The sequence below is a fragment of the Cherax quadricarinatus genome, chromosome 60 (assembly GCF_038502225.1).
Source record: "Cherax quadricarinatus isolate ZL_2023a chromosome 60, ASM3850222v1, whole genome shotgun sequence".
Taxonomy (NCBI): Eukaryota; Metazoa; Arthropoda; class Malacostraca; order Decapoda; family Parastacidae; genus Cherax; species Cherax quadricarinatus.
Genome location: NC_091351.1, coordinates 25,303,043 through 25,320,643, shown reverse-complemented (window position 1 = coordinate 25,320,643; position 17,601 = coordinate 25,303,043). Strand labels below are relative to the sequence as shown.

General features: G+C 40.5%; 1 protein-coding gene across 1 annotated transcript in view; it reads right to left on the bottom strand.

The window, feature by feature from the left end:
• Positions 1–17,601, bottom strand: part of LOC128694527 (Y+L amino acid transporter 2-like) — a 128,096-nt gene that overhangs the window by 74,014 nt on the left and 36,481 nt on the right. Inside the window, exon 3 of the mRNA XM_070097834.1 lies at positions 7,308–7,533. Coding sequence (XP_069953935.1) covers positions 7,308–7,533 — 226 coding nt within the window. The remainder of the gene's footprint in view (positions 1–7,307; positions 7,534–17,601) is intronic.

Genomic DNA, 17,601 nt, shown 5'->3' with positions numbered 1-17,601 from the left:
AGTCGTGGCAGAGACGACTGGGCGAAACATCTGGGAGTCGTAACTTCATACACCTGACTGCAGTGAGAGAGCTAGCAGTCAAAGTGACATCATCTTTGTGCAGGCTGCTCACTGAAGCTTGTGACACGAGGCTGACACAGCGCGTGCCGACAGGGCTAACTGCGGCTTGACGAGTGTCATTCTCTAGGCAGTTGGAGTTATAGAAGAGGTTAGTCTAAGCGTTCCCAGACTTGTTTCTCTACATATAACTGCATTCTGAATGTCTGGAGGTGAAGTGAAACAAATCTCGATGGGAATCGTAGCAGGTACGATTCTGCAGAACATCTATGAGCGACGAGCATAAGAGCTTTCTGTACAAAGTGGCTCATATGCTCAGGGGCTGTCTGATAACAGCTGTCAAATGCACTGGTCACACTGGGTGACTTAGCACAGTAGTGCTACTCAGGTCTGGCTCAGACCTCACTGGACACACGGAAACACACCCGCAGTACACTAACATGTGAGAACACTGACTGAGAGGAATTAATTAACACACGACATATATTTTCTCTCAATCTTCTCGACAATACTGAAATAATTACTGAACGCTCGATTGTGACATCATGTGATGTCGCGAGGTGACGTCAGCAGACATTTCGAGGTGACGTCAGGCAGATATCGTGAGGTGATGTCAGCAGACATCGTGACGTCATGAAGTCGGCCAGCATCGTGGGTGACGTCGATGTGATGCGGGCAGCAGACCACAGCATGAGGCCTGGGACATCTGGTAACTCACGTAACTGGTAGATCCACGTGACATCGCCCACACCCAACATGGCGTCGTGATCTACATGGCATGCTGGTCTACGTGGCATGCTGATCCACGTAGCTTCGAGTGGCCTCGGGGACTCGGATACACAGTTCTGGCAATGAATTCACACGGAAAACAGTAGAAAACACAGCAGAGGGAGTGGGTAGTGGTGAGTGGTGTATGGTAGGCTGGTGAGGTGTGAGAGTACAGCAGGGCGAGGCAAGGAACAGCCACTTCCTCCCCCCACAAACACGTGGAGAACTCACATTGGATGCAGAAATCGCCACAAAACTCACCTCTGGCTTGCTGAAACAGCTGTGCTGAGCTGAACAACAACAGCAGCAACATACAAGTGATGCTGAACACTTGACTTAGGAAACAGCATGGGACGCTGTAGCGTGGGGTCACTTACAATTCTCGGAGAATTTCGGCAAATTTCGGCCTGGATCCTGCTTGTACCTGTGTCTGGATGCTCAAACGTGCAGACACGACATCAGGATAACTCGTTGAGAGACGGATTCTTGTTGTATAGGGTGATGAAGTGAAGATGACTTCATACCTCTTCTTTCCTGTCTCCGTGCAAACAACTGCTGATCCCAGCACTGCCACCATTTATAACGAGTTTGTTTGGTAGGGCTGGTAGCGGGTAGTTAATGATAAACTTCTTCAGAGGCTTCTTACTTGATTGTTAAGTCGTGGTGGGTACACAGGCTTGTGTGTTGTGCCCATGACCCGGGAGGGCCATCCCACGAGAGAGAGCTAGGAGTAGGCCTTGTGTCTTCCTGCTAGGCCGTTGTGTGAGTGAGAGTGAGGCAAGGGCAGGCAGGCTGAAGTGGCAACGCCTATAGGTGGCAGCACCAGCATGGCGCAAAATATGAACTAAGCTGGCAGACAGCATGGGCTGTCCGTGCAGACAGTACAGGCTGTCTGCATACTGTGCTGATGACACTGCTGATGACACTGCTGATGACACTGTGCTGATGACACTGTGCTGATGACACTGTGTTGATGACACTGCTTATGACACTGTGCTGATGACAATGTGCTGATGACACTGTGCTGATGACACTGTACTGATGACACTGTGCTGATGACACTGTACTGATGACACTGTGCTGATGACACTGCTGATGACACTGTGCTGATGACACTGTGCTGATGACACTGTGCTGATGACACTGTGCTGATGACACTGTACTGATGACACTGCTGATGACACTGTGCTGATGACACTGTGCTGGTGACAGTGTGCTGATAACACTGCTGATGACACTGTGTTGATGACACTGTGCTGATGACACTGTGCTGATGACACTGTGCTGGTAACACTGTGCTGGTGACACTGTGCTGATGACACTGTGCTGGTGACACTGCTGATGACACTGTGCTGCTGACACTATGCTGATGACACTGTGCGGATAACACTGCTGATGACACTGTGCTGATGACACTGCTGATGACACTGTGCTGATGACACTGTGCTGATGACACTGTACTGATGACACTGCTGATGACACTGTGCTGATGACACTGTGCTGGTGACACTGTGCTGATGACACTGTGCTGATGGCACTGCTGATGACACTGTACTGATGACACTGTGCTGGTGACACTGCTGATGACACTGCTGATGACACTGTGCTGATGACACTGTGCTGATGACACTGTGCTGATGCCACTGTGCTGATAACACTGCTGATGACACTGTGCTGATGACACTGTGCTGATGACACTGTGCTGACGACACTGTGCTGATAACACTTCTGACGACACTGTGCTGATGACACTGTGCTGACGAGACTGTGCTGATGACACTATGCTGACGACACTGTGCTGACGAGACTGTGCTGACGACACTGTGTTGATAACACTTCTGACGACACTGTGCTGATGACACTGTGCTGACGAGACTGTGCTGATGACACTATGCTGACGACACTGTGCTGACGAGACTGTGCTGACGACACTGTGTTGATAACACTTCTGACGACACTTTGCTGATGACACTGTGCTGACGACACTGTGCTGATAACACTTCTGACGACACTGTGCTGACGAGACTGTGCTGACGACACTGTGCTGATAACACTTCTGACGACACTGTGTTGATGACACTGTGCTGACGACACTGTGCTGATAACACTTCTGACGACACTGTGCTGATGACACTGTGCTGACGACACTGTGCTGATAACACTGCTGACGACACTGTGCTGATGACACTGTGCTGACGACACTGTGCTGATGACACTGTGCTGACGACACTGTGCTGATAACACTTCTGACGACACTGTGCTGATGACACAGTGCTGACGACACTGTGCTGATAACACTGCTGACGACACTGTGCTGATGACACTGTGCTGACGACACTGTGCTGACGACACTGTGCTGACGACACTGTGCTGACGAGACTGTGCTGATGACACTGTGCTGACGACACTGTGCTGATAACACTTCTGACGACACTGTGCTGATAACACTGTGCTGACGACACTGTGCTGACGACACTGTGCTGATGACACTGTGCTGACGACACTGTGCTGACGACACTGCAGAAGTTGCAGGACGAGTTTGGGAAGGGTATGTAAGAGAAGGAAATTTTAAGTGTACGAAGGAAAGAGGAAAGTTATGAAGATAATATAAATATTAGATAATGAAAGATTGAATATCAGATTGAGGGAGAGAGTGTGGAGGAAGTGAATATTTTCAGATATTTGGGAGTGGACGCGTCAGTACATGTGTCAGTGAAAAATGAGGTGAATCATAGAACTGAAGAAGGCAAAAAGGTGAGGATTCTGTGGAGATAAAGAATAATAGGAAAACAGAATGAGAAGAAATGTAATAACCAGACTTAAGCTACATCAAATCACCGTCAACAAGACTTGTGCATTAAGAGATTACGTTTCCCTAAATGATAATGCCCATCCAAAAAAAAAAAAAAAAGAAAAAAACGAAATTATACGTAAACCTTCTAAATAATAAAAACGAAAGGTGTGTTGCGGTCATTGTCAGCTTAGACAACCATACGTCCAGGAAGGTTCTAGAAGGTTCTATATAGTGTTCAGAAGGTTCTAGAAGGTTCTATATAGTGTTCAGAAGGTTCTAGAAGGTTCTATATAGTGTTCAGAAGGTTCTAGAAGGTTCTATATAGTGTTCAGAAGGTTCTAGAAGGTTCTATATAGTGTTCAGAAGGTTCTAGAAGGTTCTATATAGTGTTCAGAAGGTTCTAGAAGGTTCTATATAGTGTTCAGAAGGTTCTAGAAGGTTCTATATAGTGTTCAGAAGGTTCTAGAAGGTTCTATATAGTGTTCAGAAGGTTCTAGAAGGTTCTATATAGTGTTCAGAATGTTCTAGAAGGTTCTATATAGTGTTCAGAAGGTTCTAGAAGGTTCTATATAGTGTTCAGAAGGTTCTAGAAGGTTCTATATAGTGTTCAGAAGGTTCTAGAAGGTTCTATATAGTGTTCAGAAGGTTCTAGAAGGTTCTATATAGTGTTCAGAAGGTTCTAGAAGGTTCTATATAGTGTTCAGAAGGTTCTAGAAGGTTCTATATAGTGTTCAGAAGGTTCTAGAAGGTTCTATATAGTGTTCAGAAGGTTCTAGAAGGTTCTATATAGTGTTCAGAAGGTTCTAGAAGGTTCTATATAGTGTTCAGAAGGTTCTAGAAGGTTCTATATAGTGTTCAGAAGGTTCTAGAAGGTTCTATATAGTGTTCAGAAGGTTCTAGAAAGTTCTATATAGTGTTCAGAAGGTTCTAGAAGGTTCTATATAGTGTTCAGAAGGTTCTAGAAGGTTCTATATAGTGTTCAGAAGGTTCTAGAAGGTTCTATATAGTGTTCAGAAGGTTCTAGAAGGTTCTATATAGTGTTCAGAAGGTTCTAGAAGGTTCTATATAGTGTTCAGAAGGTTCTAGAAGGTTCTATATAGTGTTCAGAAGGTTCTAGAAGGTTCTATATAGTGTTCAGAAGGTTCTAGAAGGTTCTATATAGTGTTCAGAAGGTTCTAGAAAGTTCTATATAGTGTTCAGAAGGTTCTAGAAGGTTCTATATAGTGTTCAGAAGGTTCTAGAAGGTTCTATATAGTGTTCAGAAGGTTCTAGAAGGTTCTATATAGTGTTCAGAAGGTTCTAGAAGGTTCTATATAGTGTTCAGAAGGTTCTAGAAGGTTCTATATAGTGTTCAGAAGGTTCTAGGAGGTTCTATATAGTGTTCAGAAGGTTCTAGAAGGTTCTATATAGTGTTCAGAAGGTTCTAGAAGGTTCTATATAGTGTTCAGAAGGTTCTAGAAGGTTCTATATAGTGTTCAGAAGGTTCTAGAAGGTTCTATATAGTGTTCAGAAGGTTCTAGAAGGTTCTATATAGTGTTCAGAAGGTTCTAGAAGGTTCTATATAGTGTTCAGAAGGTTCTAGAAGGTTCTATATAGTGTTCAGAAGGTTCTAGAAGGTTCTATATAGTGTTCAGAAGGTTCTAGAAGGTTCTATATAGTGTTCAGAAGGTTCTAGAAGGTTCTATATAGTGTTCAGAAGGTTCTAGAAAGTTCTATATAGTGTTCAGAAGGTTCTAGAAGGTTCTATATAGTGTTCAGAAGGTTCTAGAAGGTTCTATATAGTGTTCAGAAGGTTCTAGAAGGTTCTATATAGTGTTCAGAAGGTTCTAAAAGGTTCTATATAGTGTTCAGAAGGTTCTAGAAGGTTCTATATAGTGTTCAGAAGGTTCTAGAAGGTTCTATATAGTGTTCAGAAGGTTCTAGAAGGTTCTATATAGTGTTCAGAAGGTTCTAGAAGGTTCTATATAGTGTTCAGAAGGTTCTAGAAGGTTCTATATAGTGTTCAGAAGGTTCTAGAAGGTTCTGTATAGTGTTCAGAAGGTTCTATATAGTGTTCAGAAGGTTCTAGAAGGTTCTATATAGTGTTCAGAAGGTTCTAGAAGGTTCTATATAGTGTTCAGAAGGTTCTAGAAGGTTCTATATAGTGTTCAGAAGGTTCTAGAAGGTTCTATATAGTGTTCAGAAGGTTCTAGAAGGTTCTATATAGTGTTCAGAAGGTTCTAGAAGGTTCTATATAGTGTTCAGAAGGTTCTAGAAAGTTCTATATAGTGTTCAGAAGGTTCTAGAAGGTTCTATATAGTGTTCAGAAGGTTCTAGAAGGTTCTATATAGTGTTCAGAAGGTTCTAGAAGGTTCTATATAGTGTTCAGAATGTTCTAGAAGGTTCTATATAGTGTTCAGAAGGTTCTAGAAGGTTCTATATAGTGTTCAGAAGGTTCTAGAAGGTTCTATATAGTGTTCAGAAGGTTCTAGAAGGTTCTACATAGTGTTCAGAAGGTTCTAGAAGGTTCTTTATAGTGTTCAGAAGGTTCTAGAAGGTTCTATATAGTGTTCAGAAGGTTCTAGAAGGTTCTATATAGTGTTCAGAAGGTTCTAGAAGGTTCTATATAGTGTTCAGAAGGTTCTAGAAAGTTCTATATAGTGTTCAGAAGGTTCTAGAAGGTTCTATATAGTGTTCAGAAGGTTCTAGAAGGTTCTATATAGTGTTCAGAAGGTTCTAGAAGGTTCTATATAGTGTTCAGAAGGTTCTAGAAAGTTCTATATAGTGTTCAGAAGGTTCTAGAAGGTTCTATATAGTGTTCAGAAGGTTCTAGAAGGTTCTATATAGTGTTCAGAAGGTTCTAGAAGGTTCTATATAGTGTTCAGAAGGTTCTAGAAGGTTCTATATAGTGTTCAGAAGGTTCTAGAAGGTTCTATATAGTGTTCAGAAGGTTCTAGAAGGTTCTATATAGTGTTCAGAAGGTTCTAGAAGGTTCTATATAGTGTTCAGAAGGTTCTAGAAGGTTCTATATAGTGTTCAGAAGGTTCTAGAAGGTTCTATATAGTGTTCAGAAGGTTCTAGAAGGTTCTATATAGTGTTCAGAAGGTTCTAGAAGGTTCTATATAGTGTTCAGATGAACATCTCCATACATTCCAAAATACTGCCTCAAATATTATTAATATTAATTATTCTGACTCTTAGTTATTAATGAATGTTTAGTATTCCGAATATTCTCTATGATGTTAAATCCTGACTGTTCATTATTTTTCCAGTTATTTCTTACCAACTCTTCACCGCCAACTCTCTCGGCTTGTAATCACCTAAAGTTAGTTTCAATCACCATGTTATAATTTACTGTAGTTACCTAACTTCGTGTACCTGTACCTGTACGGTGCCCATAAGGAGCTGTACAATAGGCCTACTACTATTGGTTGTATAACTAAAAGTAGTAAGCCTACGGCTGCATAAACATGAGTGCTTTACAAAAACACAAGATTATTGTTAGGGGAGTACAAATAGGAAGCGCATCTGTCTGGTACTCAGCAGACGGAGGATCGAGCCTCCACGATATAAGACCTGACAACACATACTGAAGATTTAAACAAGTCATGTTGAGTAGAGAAATTAGGAAACTTAAACTTTTTAATACAAGTCTGAGAATGTAAATGTTTACTCTTCATAGATACAGAGGTAATAACACTGTCCTTACCAGCCACTGTAGGTAAATAGCGTATGATAAAACGCTGTGGCTATTAAGGCCGGATGCCAGTTTGTGCCGGCCATGACGTCATCATAGTTGTGTGTGCGTCCCCACGCCAGATAGTAGATACCAATCACAATGATCATGATGAGAGACAATACCTTAGTGAATGACAGTATATTCTGCACTCTGGTAGCCCATTTTACCTTCCTCGAGTTGACCCATGATATCGTTACTGAGGAAACACAAGTACACATTGAAGGTAGACAAATTATACTCGATCACAGTCTTAAGCAACATACAAATATAAATATTTATTTCTCTATAAAAATTACAACGTGGGGTTTTATAGAGTATAGGTTACAATGTATAGGTTACAATGTATAGGTTACAATGTATGGTCTCATATTATAAAGTACTACTTACAAAGAGGATCACTATTATGTTTAGCATGACTAGGCAATTCAGGCAGACTAATAAGAGTTCTAACTCTATACTGATACAGGTTAGGAGCTTATTGATATTAAAATTAGGTAACTGCAATACAGTAAGAATGGTTCTGTCTTGTCATGATACACAGTTTCTATTAAAGCTTCTATACTGGAGTATCTCAGGTGAACTTATGACTAGTTGAAGATTTATTAGACAATGGCTTTAATCAACGTTTATGTTTAAAGTCACTTGGGTGAGTGTAATTTGGGGAGAATCACAGATATCGAGAGTAGGTTTAGTTTGTTTTTTATGAGTGCATGATACAAGTGATTTTCATATAGTTTGCTGACGGTGGGGTGTGTCACGGAGATTAGATGTTTTTAATAGTAGTTTTGAAAGTGATGGTTGTGAATGCAGTTCTAGAGTTTTCAGGCAGGGAGTTCCAGATTTTCGGCCCTATTATGTACATTGAATTTTTGTATAGGTTTAGCTGGACACGGGAAATGTCGTAGAAAATTTTGTGCCTGGTGTTGTGCCTGTGGGTCCTGTCACAACTATCAAGAAACTGTTTCAGTTCAGGATTAATATTGGAATTTATGGTTCTGTAAATATATGTTGCACAGTAGTAAGTGTGGATGCTCGGTATAGTGAGTAAGTTGAGATCTTTGAATTGTGGGGGAGGGGGTGTTGCCTAGTATTGGATTGCGTGATAATTTTTACTGCGGCTTTTTGCTGGGTTATTATTGGCTTTAGGTGTGTTGCTGCTGTTGATCCCCAGGCACAAATAGCATAGGTGAGGTAGAGATAGATGAATGAGTAGTATAATGTGAGAAGAGCTGACTGTGGCATGTAGTAACGTATCTTAGAGAGGATCGCAACAGTTTTGGATACTTTTTTTGTTATGTGTTGGATATGGGTGCTGAATTTCAGGTTGCTGTTGAGGTGCAGGCACAGTAATTTGCCCTCATTATGTTTAGCAATAAGAGTGTTGTCGATCTTAATGTTTAGTTGGGCATCACCTGCTCTCTTACAAAACATAATATTGAAGGTTTTATCAGTGTTAACTGTAAGTTAACCAAGTAGATATTTTTAGTAGTTCCTCGTTAACAATGGTGTTGAGTGTGACAAGATTTGGGTGGGAGATGACGTAAGTCTTGTCGTCAGCAAAGAGAATTAGTTTCAGGTGTTGTGATACGTTAGGAAGATCATTGATATATAAGAGGAAGATAAGGGGACCAAGGACACTTCCCTGTAGCACTCCAGTATCAAGTGGTCGTGTTGATGAGGTTGTGTCTTTAATGGTGATATACTGGTACCTATTAGTAAGGAAGGATTTGAAATATGCAAGTGCATGGCCTCTTGTACCATAATGGTCAAGTTGGAGTCTAAGATGCCGTGGTCTACTGTCTCAAAAACTTTCCTACTAGACTGATTAAAAAAATTAATCAAGGATAAAATATAAAGAAAATTAGAATTTTGAATGCTATTAGCAAGTCTCTTAATATATGACTGCAAATGAGTATCATTTATTACATGTGGATGAATGCCAATGTAATAACTATCATCAAAAGACGATATATCTTCCTTCATGACTCACGAAATAGTAATGCCACTGGGCCAGATGACTACAATATGATTCAAGTTAAGACACATGTACTACTCTCAGATCGGAAGTCGAATTAATGTTGTCTCTATGAGCACATTAACAAGAAACAGGGCCAGAACATCAATTAAATGTGTGCTCTAAACGTGAGTTAAATAATATAAACTTATTAAATAATGCACTTTATGGCACTAATCAAGAATCCACACTCTTAGAATGGTCAAGCGCATTTAATGTGTCGAGTATCGGTGGTAATGACACGATATTCGGACAGTTCGGTTAGTAAGTAGGACAAGTTTATTGGCATTCTGTTCGGATGTCCACACGAGACAAAGACAAACAAATCCCCAGATATATTAGTAACTGGTGATGTTTGTGCTGCACAACCACCAGCCCACCTTCCCCCATTCGAAATGTGTATAATAAGTGTTGAAGCAGGCATTCTGCTGGCGAGACTGACCCTGCTCGGTAGAGTTCGTTAAGTCAGTAAGTATCCCCGCTGCCCATTCTCTTAGCTCAGTAAAAAATATATATTCCTTGTACATTCTTGATATTACGTTCCAAACGACTTTCCAAACCTTGTACTGTCACCAACTTTATGTTCATAAATATGGCTTACAACTGTATCTACTGCTGCTGAATCCGGTATCTGCCCTATTTTGAGATCAGATGCTAAGGATTAATCAGCAGTACAGTAAATGGATATGCTTTTGACTATCTTCCACATGTCTCATGAGAATCCCATTTGATATGTGTGTGTTTTTTTTTTTTTTTTATTATCACACTGGCCGATTCCCACCAAGGCAGGGTGGCCCGAAAAAGAAAAACTTTCACCATCATTCACTCCATCACTGTCTTGCCAGAAGGGTGCTTTACACTACAGTTTTTAAACTGCAACATTAACACCCCTCCTTCAGAGTGCAGGCACTGTACTTCCCATCTCCAGGACTCAAGTCCGGCCTGCCGGTTTCCCTGAATCCCTTCATAAATGTTACTTTGCTCACACTCCAACAGCACGTCAAGTATTAAAAACCATTTGTCTCCATTCACTCCTATCAAACACGCTCACGCATGCCTGCTGGAAGTCCAAGCCCCTCGCACACAAAACCTCCTTTACCCCCTCCCTCCAACCCTTCCTAGGCCGACCCCTACCCCGCCTTCCTTCCACTACAGACTGATACACTCTTGAAGTCATTCTGTTTCGCTCCATTCTCTCTACATGTCCAAACCACCTCAACAACCCTTCCTCAGCCCTCTGGACCACAGTTTTGGTAATCCCGCACCTCCTCCTAACTTCCAAACTACGAATTCTCTGCATTATATTCACACCACACATTGCCCTCAGACATGACATCTCCACTGCCTCCAGCCTTCTCCTCGCTGCAACATTCATCACCCATGCTTCACACCCATATAAGAGCGTTGGTAAAACTATACTCTCATACATTCCCCTCTTTGCCTCCAAGGACAAAGTTCTTTGTCTCCACAGACTCCTAAGTGCACCACTCACTCTTTTTCCCTCATCAATTCTATGATTCACCTCATCTTTCATAGACCAATCCGCTGACACGTCCACTCCCAAATATCTGAATACGTTCACCTCCTCCATACTCTCTCCCTCCAATCTGATATTCAATCTTTCATCATCTAATCTTTTTGTTATCCTCATAACCTTACTCTTTCCTGTATTCACCTTTAATTTTCTTCTTTTGCACACCCTACCAAATTCATCCACCAATCTCTGCAGCTTCTCTTCAGAATCTCCCAAGAGCACAGTGTCATCAGCAAAGAGCAGCTGTGACAACTCCCACTTTGTGTGTGATTCTTTATCTTTTAACTCCACGCCTCTTGCCAAGACCCTCGCATTTACTTCTCTTACAACCCCATCTATACATATATTAAACAACCACGGTGACATCACACATCCTTGTCTAAGGCCTACTTTTACTGGGAAAAAATTTCCCTCTTTCCTACATACTCTAACTTGAGCCTCACTATCCTCGTAAAAACTCTTCACTGCTTTCAGTAACCTACCTCCTACACCATACACTTGCAACATCTGCCACATTGCCCCCATATCCACCCTGTCATACGCCTTTTCCAAATCCATAAATGCCACAAAGACCTCTTTAGCCTTATCTAAATACTGTTCACTTATATGTTTCACTGTAAACACCTGGTCCACACACCCCCTAACTTTCCTAAAGCCTCCTTGTTCATCTGCTATCCTATTCTCCGTCTTACTCTTAATTCTTTCAATTATAACTCTACCATACACTTTACCAGGTACACTCAACAGACTTATCCCCCTATAATTTTTGCACTCTCTTTTATCCCCTTTGCCTTTATACAAAGGAACTATGCATGCTCTCTGCCAATCCCTAGGTACCTTACCCTCTTCCATACATTTATTAAATAATTGCACCAACCACTCCAAAACTATATCCCCACCTGCTTTTAACATTTCTATCTTTATCCCATCAATCCCGGCTGCCTTACCCCCTTTCATTTTACCTACTGCCTCACGAACTTCCCCCACACTCACAACTGGCTCTTCCTCACTCCTACAAGATGTTATTCCTCCTTGCCCTATACACGAAATCACAGCTTCCCTATCTTCATCAACATTTAACAATTCCTCAAAATATTCCCTCCATCTTCCCAATACCTCTAACTCTCCATTTAATAACTCTCCTCTCCTATTTTTAACTGACAAATCCATTTGTTCTCTAGGCTTTCTTAACTTGTTAATCTCACTCCAAAACTTTTTCTTATTTTCAACAAAATTTGTTGATAACATCTCACCCACTCTCTCATTTGCTCTCTTTTTACATTGCTTCACCACTCTCTTAACCTCTCTCTTTTTCTCCATATACTCTTCCCTCCTTGCATCACTTCTACTTTGTAAAAACTTCTCATATGCTAACTTTTTCTCCCTTACTACTCTCTTTACATCATCATTCCACCAATCGCTCCTCTTCCCTCCTGCACCCACTTTCCTGTAACCACAAACTTCTGCTGAACACTCTAACACTACATTTTTAAACCTACCCCATACCTCTTCGACCCCATTGCCTATGCTCTCATTAGCCCATCTATCCTCCAATAGCTGTTTATATCTTACCCTAACTGCCTCCTCTTTTAGTTTATAAACCTTCACCTCTCTCTTCCCTGATGCTTCTATTCTCCTTGTATCGCATCTACCTTTTACTCTCAGTGTAGCTACAACTAGAAAGTGATCTGATATATCTGTGGCCCCTCTATAAACATGTACATCCTGAAGTCTACTCAACAGTCTTTTATCTACCAATACATAATCCAACAAACTACTGTCATTTCGCCCTACATCATATCGTGTATACTTATTTATCCTCTTTTTCTTAAAATATGTATTACCTATAACTAAACCCCTTTCTATACAAAGTTCAATCAAAGGGCTCCCATTATCATTTACACCTGGCACCCCAAACTTACCTACCACACCCTCTCTAAAAGTTTCTCCTACTTTAGCATTCAGGTCCCCTACCACAATTATACACACACAATGTGTGTGTATATATATATATTGGAGGGAGGGGGTAAAGGAGGTTTTGTGTGCGAGGGGCTTGGACTTCCAGCAGGCATGCGTGAGCGTGTTTGATAGGAGTGAATGGAGACAAATGGTTTTTAATACTTGGCGTGCTGTTGGAGTGTGAGCAAAGTAACATTTATGAAGGGGTTCATGGAAACCGGGAGGCCGGACTTGAGTCCTGGAGATGGGCCGTACAGTGCCTGCACTCTGAAGGAGGGGTGTTAATGTTGCAGTTTAAAAATTGTAGTGTAAAGCGCCCTTCTGGCAAGACAGTGATGGAGTGAATGATGGTGAAAGAGTTTCTTTTTTGGGCCACCCTGCCTTGGTGGGAATCGGCCAGTGTGATAATAAAAATAATATGCTTGTACATATATATATATATATATATATATATATATATATATATATATATATATATATATATATATATATATATATATATATGTCGTGCCGAATATGTAAAACTGATCAATTAGCAAGAACTCATTTAAAATTAAGTCCTTTCTAAAAATTTCTCTTATACGTTTAAAGATATATTTTTTTCATTAATGTTAGTGTAAAGATTTTTAATTTTGCTCCAAAAGAATCTTAGAAAACTTACCTAACCTTATTATAACAAGAACAATTTATTTTAGCCTAACCCAACTAAATATATTTTAGATTTGTTTACAGTAATTTAATACTAAACAAACACAGCGAAATATATTTTTTTCGTTAGGTTCAGAATGCTTTTGGCGATATTATTGCATACACAAATTTTCGATTGTCCTATATGGCAAGATGAGCGTTGCTATTTAAGCCAAAATCGCAAATTCTGCATATTCGGCACCACACACACACACATATATATATATATATATATATATATATATATATATATATATATATATATATATATATATATATATATATATATATATATAAACATATATATATATATATAATATAGGTTGGTAGACAGCAACCACCCAGGGAAGTACTACCGCCCTGCCAGATGACTGTGAAACAGAATCCTGTAACTGTTTAAGATGATGGTAGGATTGCTGGTGTCTCTTTTCTGTCTCATAAACACGCTAGATAACAGGGATATCTTGCTACTCCAACTTACACTTAGGTCACACTGCACAGACATGCACATGCATATATATATACATACACACATCTAGGGTTTTTCTCCTTTTTCTTAATAGCTCTTGTTCTTGTTTTTTTTCTCTCTCTATTGTCCATGGGAAAGTGGAAAAGAATCTTTCCTCCGTAAGCCATGCGTGTCGTATGAGGCGACTAAAATGCCGGGAGCAATGGGCTAGTAACCCCTTCTCCTGTAGACATTTACTAAAAATCAGAAGAAAAAAAAACTTTATAAAACTGGGATGCTTGAATGTGCGTGGATGTAGTGCGGATGATAAGAAAGAGATGATTGCTGATGATATGAATGAAAAGAAGTTGGATGTCCTGGCCCTAAGTGAAACAAAGCTGAAAGGGGAAGGCGAGTTTCAGTGGGGAAAAATAAATAGGATTAAGTCAGGAGTAGCTGAGAGAGTTAGAGCTAAGGAATGAGTAGCAATAATGTTGAAGGACCAGTTATGGAAGGAGGAGAAGGAATATAAATGTGTAAATTCAAGGATTATGTGGATTAAAATAAGGGTCGAATGTGAAATGTGGGTCATAATAAGCGTGTATGCACCTGGAGAAGAGAGGAGTGTAGAGGAGAGAGAGAGAGAGAGAGAGATTTTGGGAGATGTTAAGTGAATGTATAGGAACCTTTGAACCAAGTGAGAGAGTAATTGTGGTAGGGGACCTGAATGCTAAAGTAGGAGAAACTTTTAGAGAGAGTGTGGTAGGTAAGTTTGGGGTGCCAGGTGTAAATGATAATGGGAGCCCTTTGATTGAACTTTGTATAGAAAGGGGTTTAGTTATAAGTAATACATATTTTAAGAAAAAAGAGGATAAATAAGTATACAAGATATGATGTAGGGCGAAATGACAGTAGTTTGTTGGATTATGTATTGGTAGATAAAAGACTGTTGAGTAGACTTCAGGATGTACATGTTTATAGAGGGGCCACAGATATATCAGATCACTTTCTAGTTGTAGCTACAGTGAGAATAAAAGGTAGATGGGATACAAGGAAAATAAAAGCAGCAAGTAAGAGAGATGTCAAAGTGTATAAACTAAAAGAGGAGACAGTTAGGGTAAGATATAAACAACTATTGGAGGATAGATGGGCTAGTGAGAATATAGGCAATGGGGTCGAAGATGTATGGGGTAGGTTTAAAAATGTAGTGTTGGAGTGTTCAGCAGAAGTTTGTTGTTACAGGAAAGTGGGTGCGGGAGGGAAGAGGAGCGATTGGAGGAATAATGATGTAAAGAGAGTAGTAAGGGAGAAAAAGTTAGCATATGAGAAGTTTTTACAAAGTAGAAGTCATACAAGGAGGGAAGAGTATATGGAGAAAGAGAAGGTTAAGAGAGTGGTGAAGAAATGTAAAAAGAGAGCAAATGAGAGAGTGGGTGAGATGTTATCAACAAATTTTGTTGAAAATAAGAAAAAGTTCTGGAGTGAGATAAATAAGTTGAGGAAACCAAGGGAAATGTGTTTGAAGGTTAAAAATAGGAGAGGAGAGTTATTAAATGAAGAGTTAGAGGTATCGGGAAATGGAGGGAATATTTTGAGGAATTGTTAAATGTTGATGAAGATAGGGAAGCTGTGATTTCGTGTATAGGGCAAGGAGGAATAACATCTTGTAGGAGTGAGGAAGAGCCAGTTGTGAGTGTGAGGGAAGTTCGTGAGGCAGTGGGTAGAATGAAAGGGGGTAAGGCAGCTGGGATTGATTGTTAAAAGCAGGAGGGGATGTAGTTTTGGAGTGGTTGGTGCTATTATTTAATAAATGTATGGAAGAGAGTAAGGTACCTAGGGATTGGCAGAGAGCAGGCATAGTTTCTTTGTATGAAGGCAAAGGGGATAAAGGAGAGTGCAGAAATAATACGGGAATAAGTCTGTTGAGTATACCTGGTAAAGTGTATGGTAGAGTTATTATTGAAATAATTAAAAGTAAGACAGAAAGCAGGAGAGCAGATGAACAAGGAGGCTTCAGGAAACGTAGGGGGTGTGTAGACAAAGTGTTTACAGTGAAACATATAGGTGAACAGTATTTAGTTGAGGGTAAATAGGTTTTTGTGGCATTTATGGATTTAGAAAAGGCATATGACAGGGTGGATAGGGGGCAATATGGCAGATGTTGCAGGTGTATGGTATAGGAGGTAGGTTACTGAAAGCAGTGAAGAGTTTTTACTAGGATAGTGAGGCTCAGGTTAGTGTATGAAGGAGAGATGGAGATTATTCCCCAGTAAAAGTAGACCTTAGACAAGGATGTGTGATGTCACCATGGTTGTTCAATATATTTATGGATGGGATTGTAAGAGAAGTGAATGCTATGGTCTTGGCAAGAGGTGTGGAGTTAAAAGAAAAAGAATCAAACACAAATTGGGATTTGTCACAGTTGCTCTTTGCTGATGACACAGTGCTTTTGGGAGATTCTGAAGAAAAGGTGCAGAGGTTGGTGGATGAACTTAGTAGGGTATGTAAAAAAAGAAAATTAACAGTGAATACAGGAAAGAGTAAGGTTATGAGTATAACAAAAAGATTAGGTGACGAAAGACTGGATATCAGATTGGAGGGAGAGAGTATGGAGGAGGTGAATGTATTCATATATTTAGGAGTGGACGTGTCAGCAGATGGGTTTATGGAGGCGGAGGTGAATCACAGAATTGATGAGGGGAAAAGGGTGAGTGGTGCACCTAGGAGTCTGTGGAGACAAAGAACTTTGTCTCTGGAAGCAAAAAGGGGAATAAGAGCATAAGAAAGAAGGAACACTGCAACAGGCCTACTGACCCATGTGGAGCAGGTCCATGTCCCCCCACCCGGATTAGACCAATGACCCACCCCCCCGGATTATCCCAATGACTCATCCAGTCTGGTCACCTCCACTCAAGGATGGAGCACTGCACCAGACCCAGCAGCGCAAGCCAGTCAGGTCCAACTCACACCCTCCCACACCCACTCATGTATTTATCTAAACTATTTTTAAAACTACACAACGTTTTAGCCTGAATAACTGTACTCGGGAGTTTGTTCCACTCATTCACAACTCTATTGCCAAACCAGTGCTTTCCTATATCCTTTCTGAATCTGAAAATTTCCAACTTGAAACCATTGCTGCGAGTCCTGTCTTGGCTGGAAATTTTCAGCACGCTATTTACATCCCCTTTATTTATTCCTGTTTTCCATTTATACACCTCGATAATATCCTCCCTAATTCTACGCCTTTCGAGAGAGTGCAGATTCAGGGTCCTCAGTCTATCCTCATAGGGAAGATTTCTGATACATGGGATCATCTTTGCCATCCTCCTCTGTAGGTTTTCTAGAGCATTTATATTCATTCTGTAATACGGTGACCAGAACTGAGCAGCATAGTCTAAATGAGGCCTAACCAAGGATATATAGACTTGAAGAACAACCTGAGGACTTCTATTATTTACACTTCTAGATATGAAGCCAAGAATTTTGTTAGCTTTATTGCGAACACTAATGCACTGTTGTCTTGGCTTTAGATTACTGCTAACCAGAACTCCTAAATCCTTTTCGCAATCAGTAGTATTAAGATCTACATTATTTAGTTTATATGTGGCATGGTTATTTA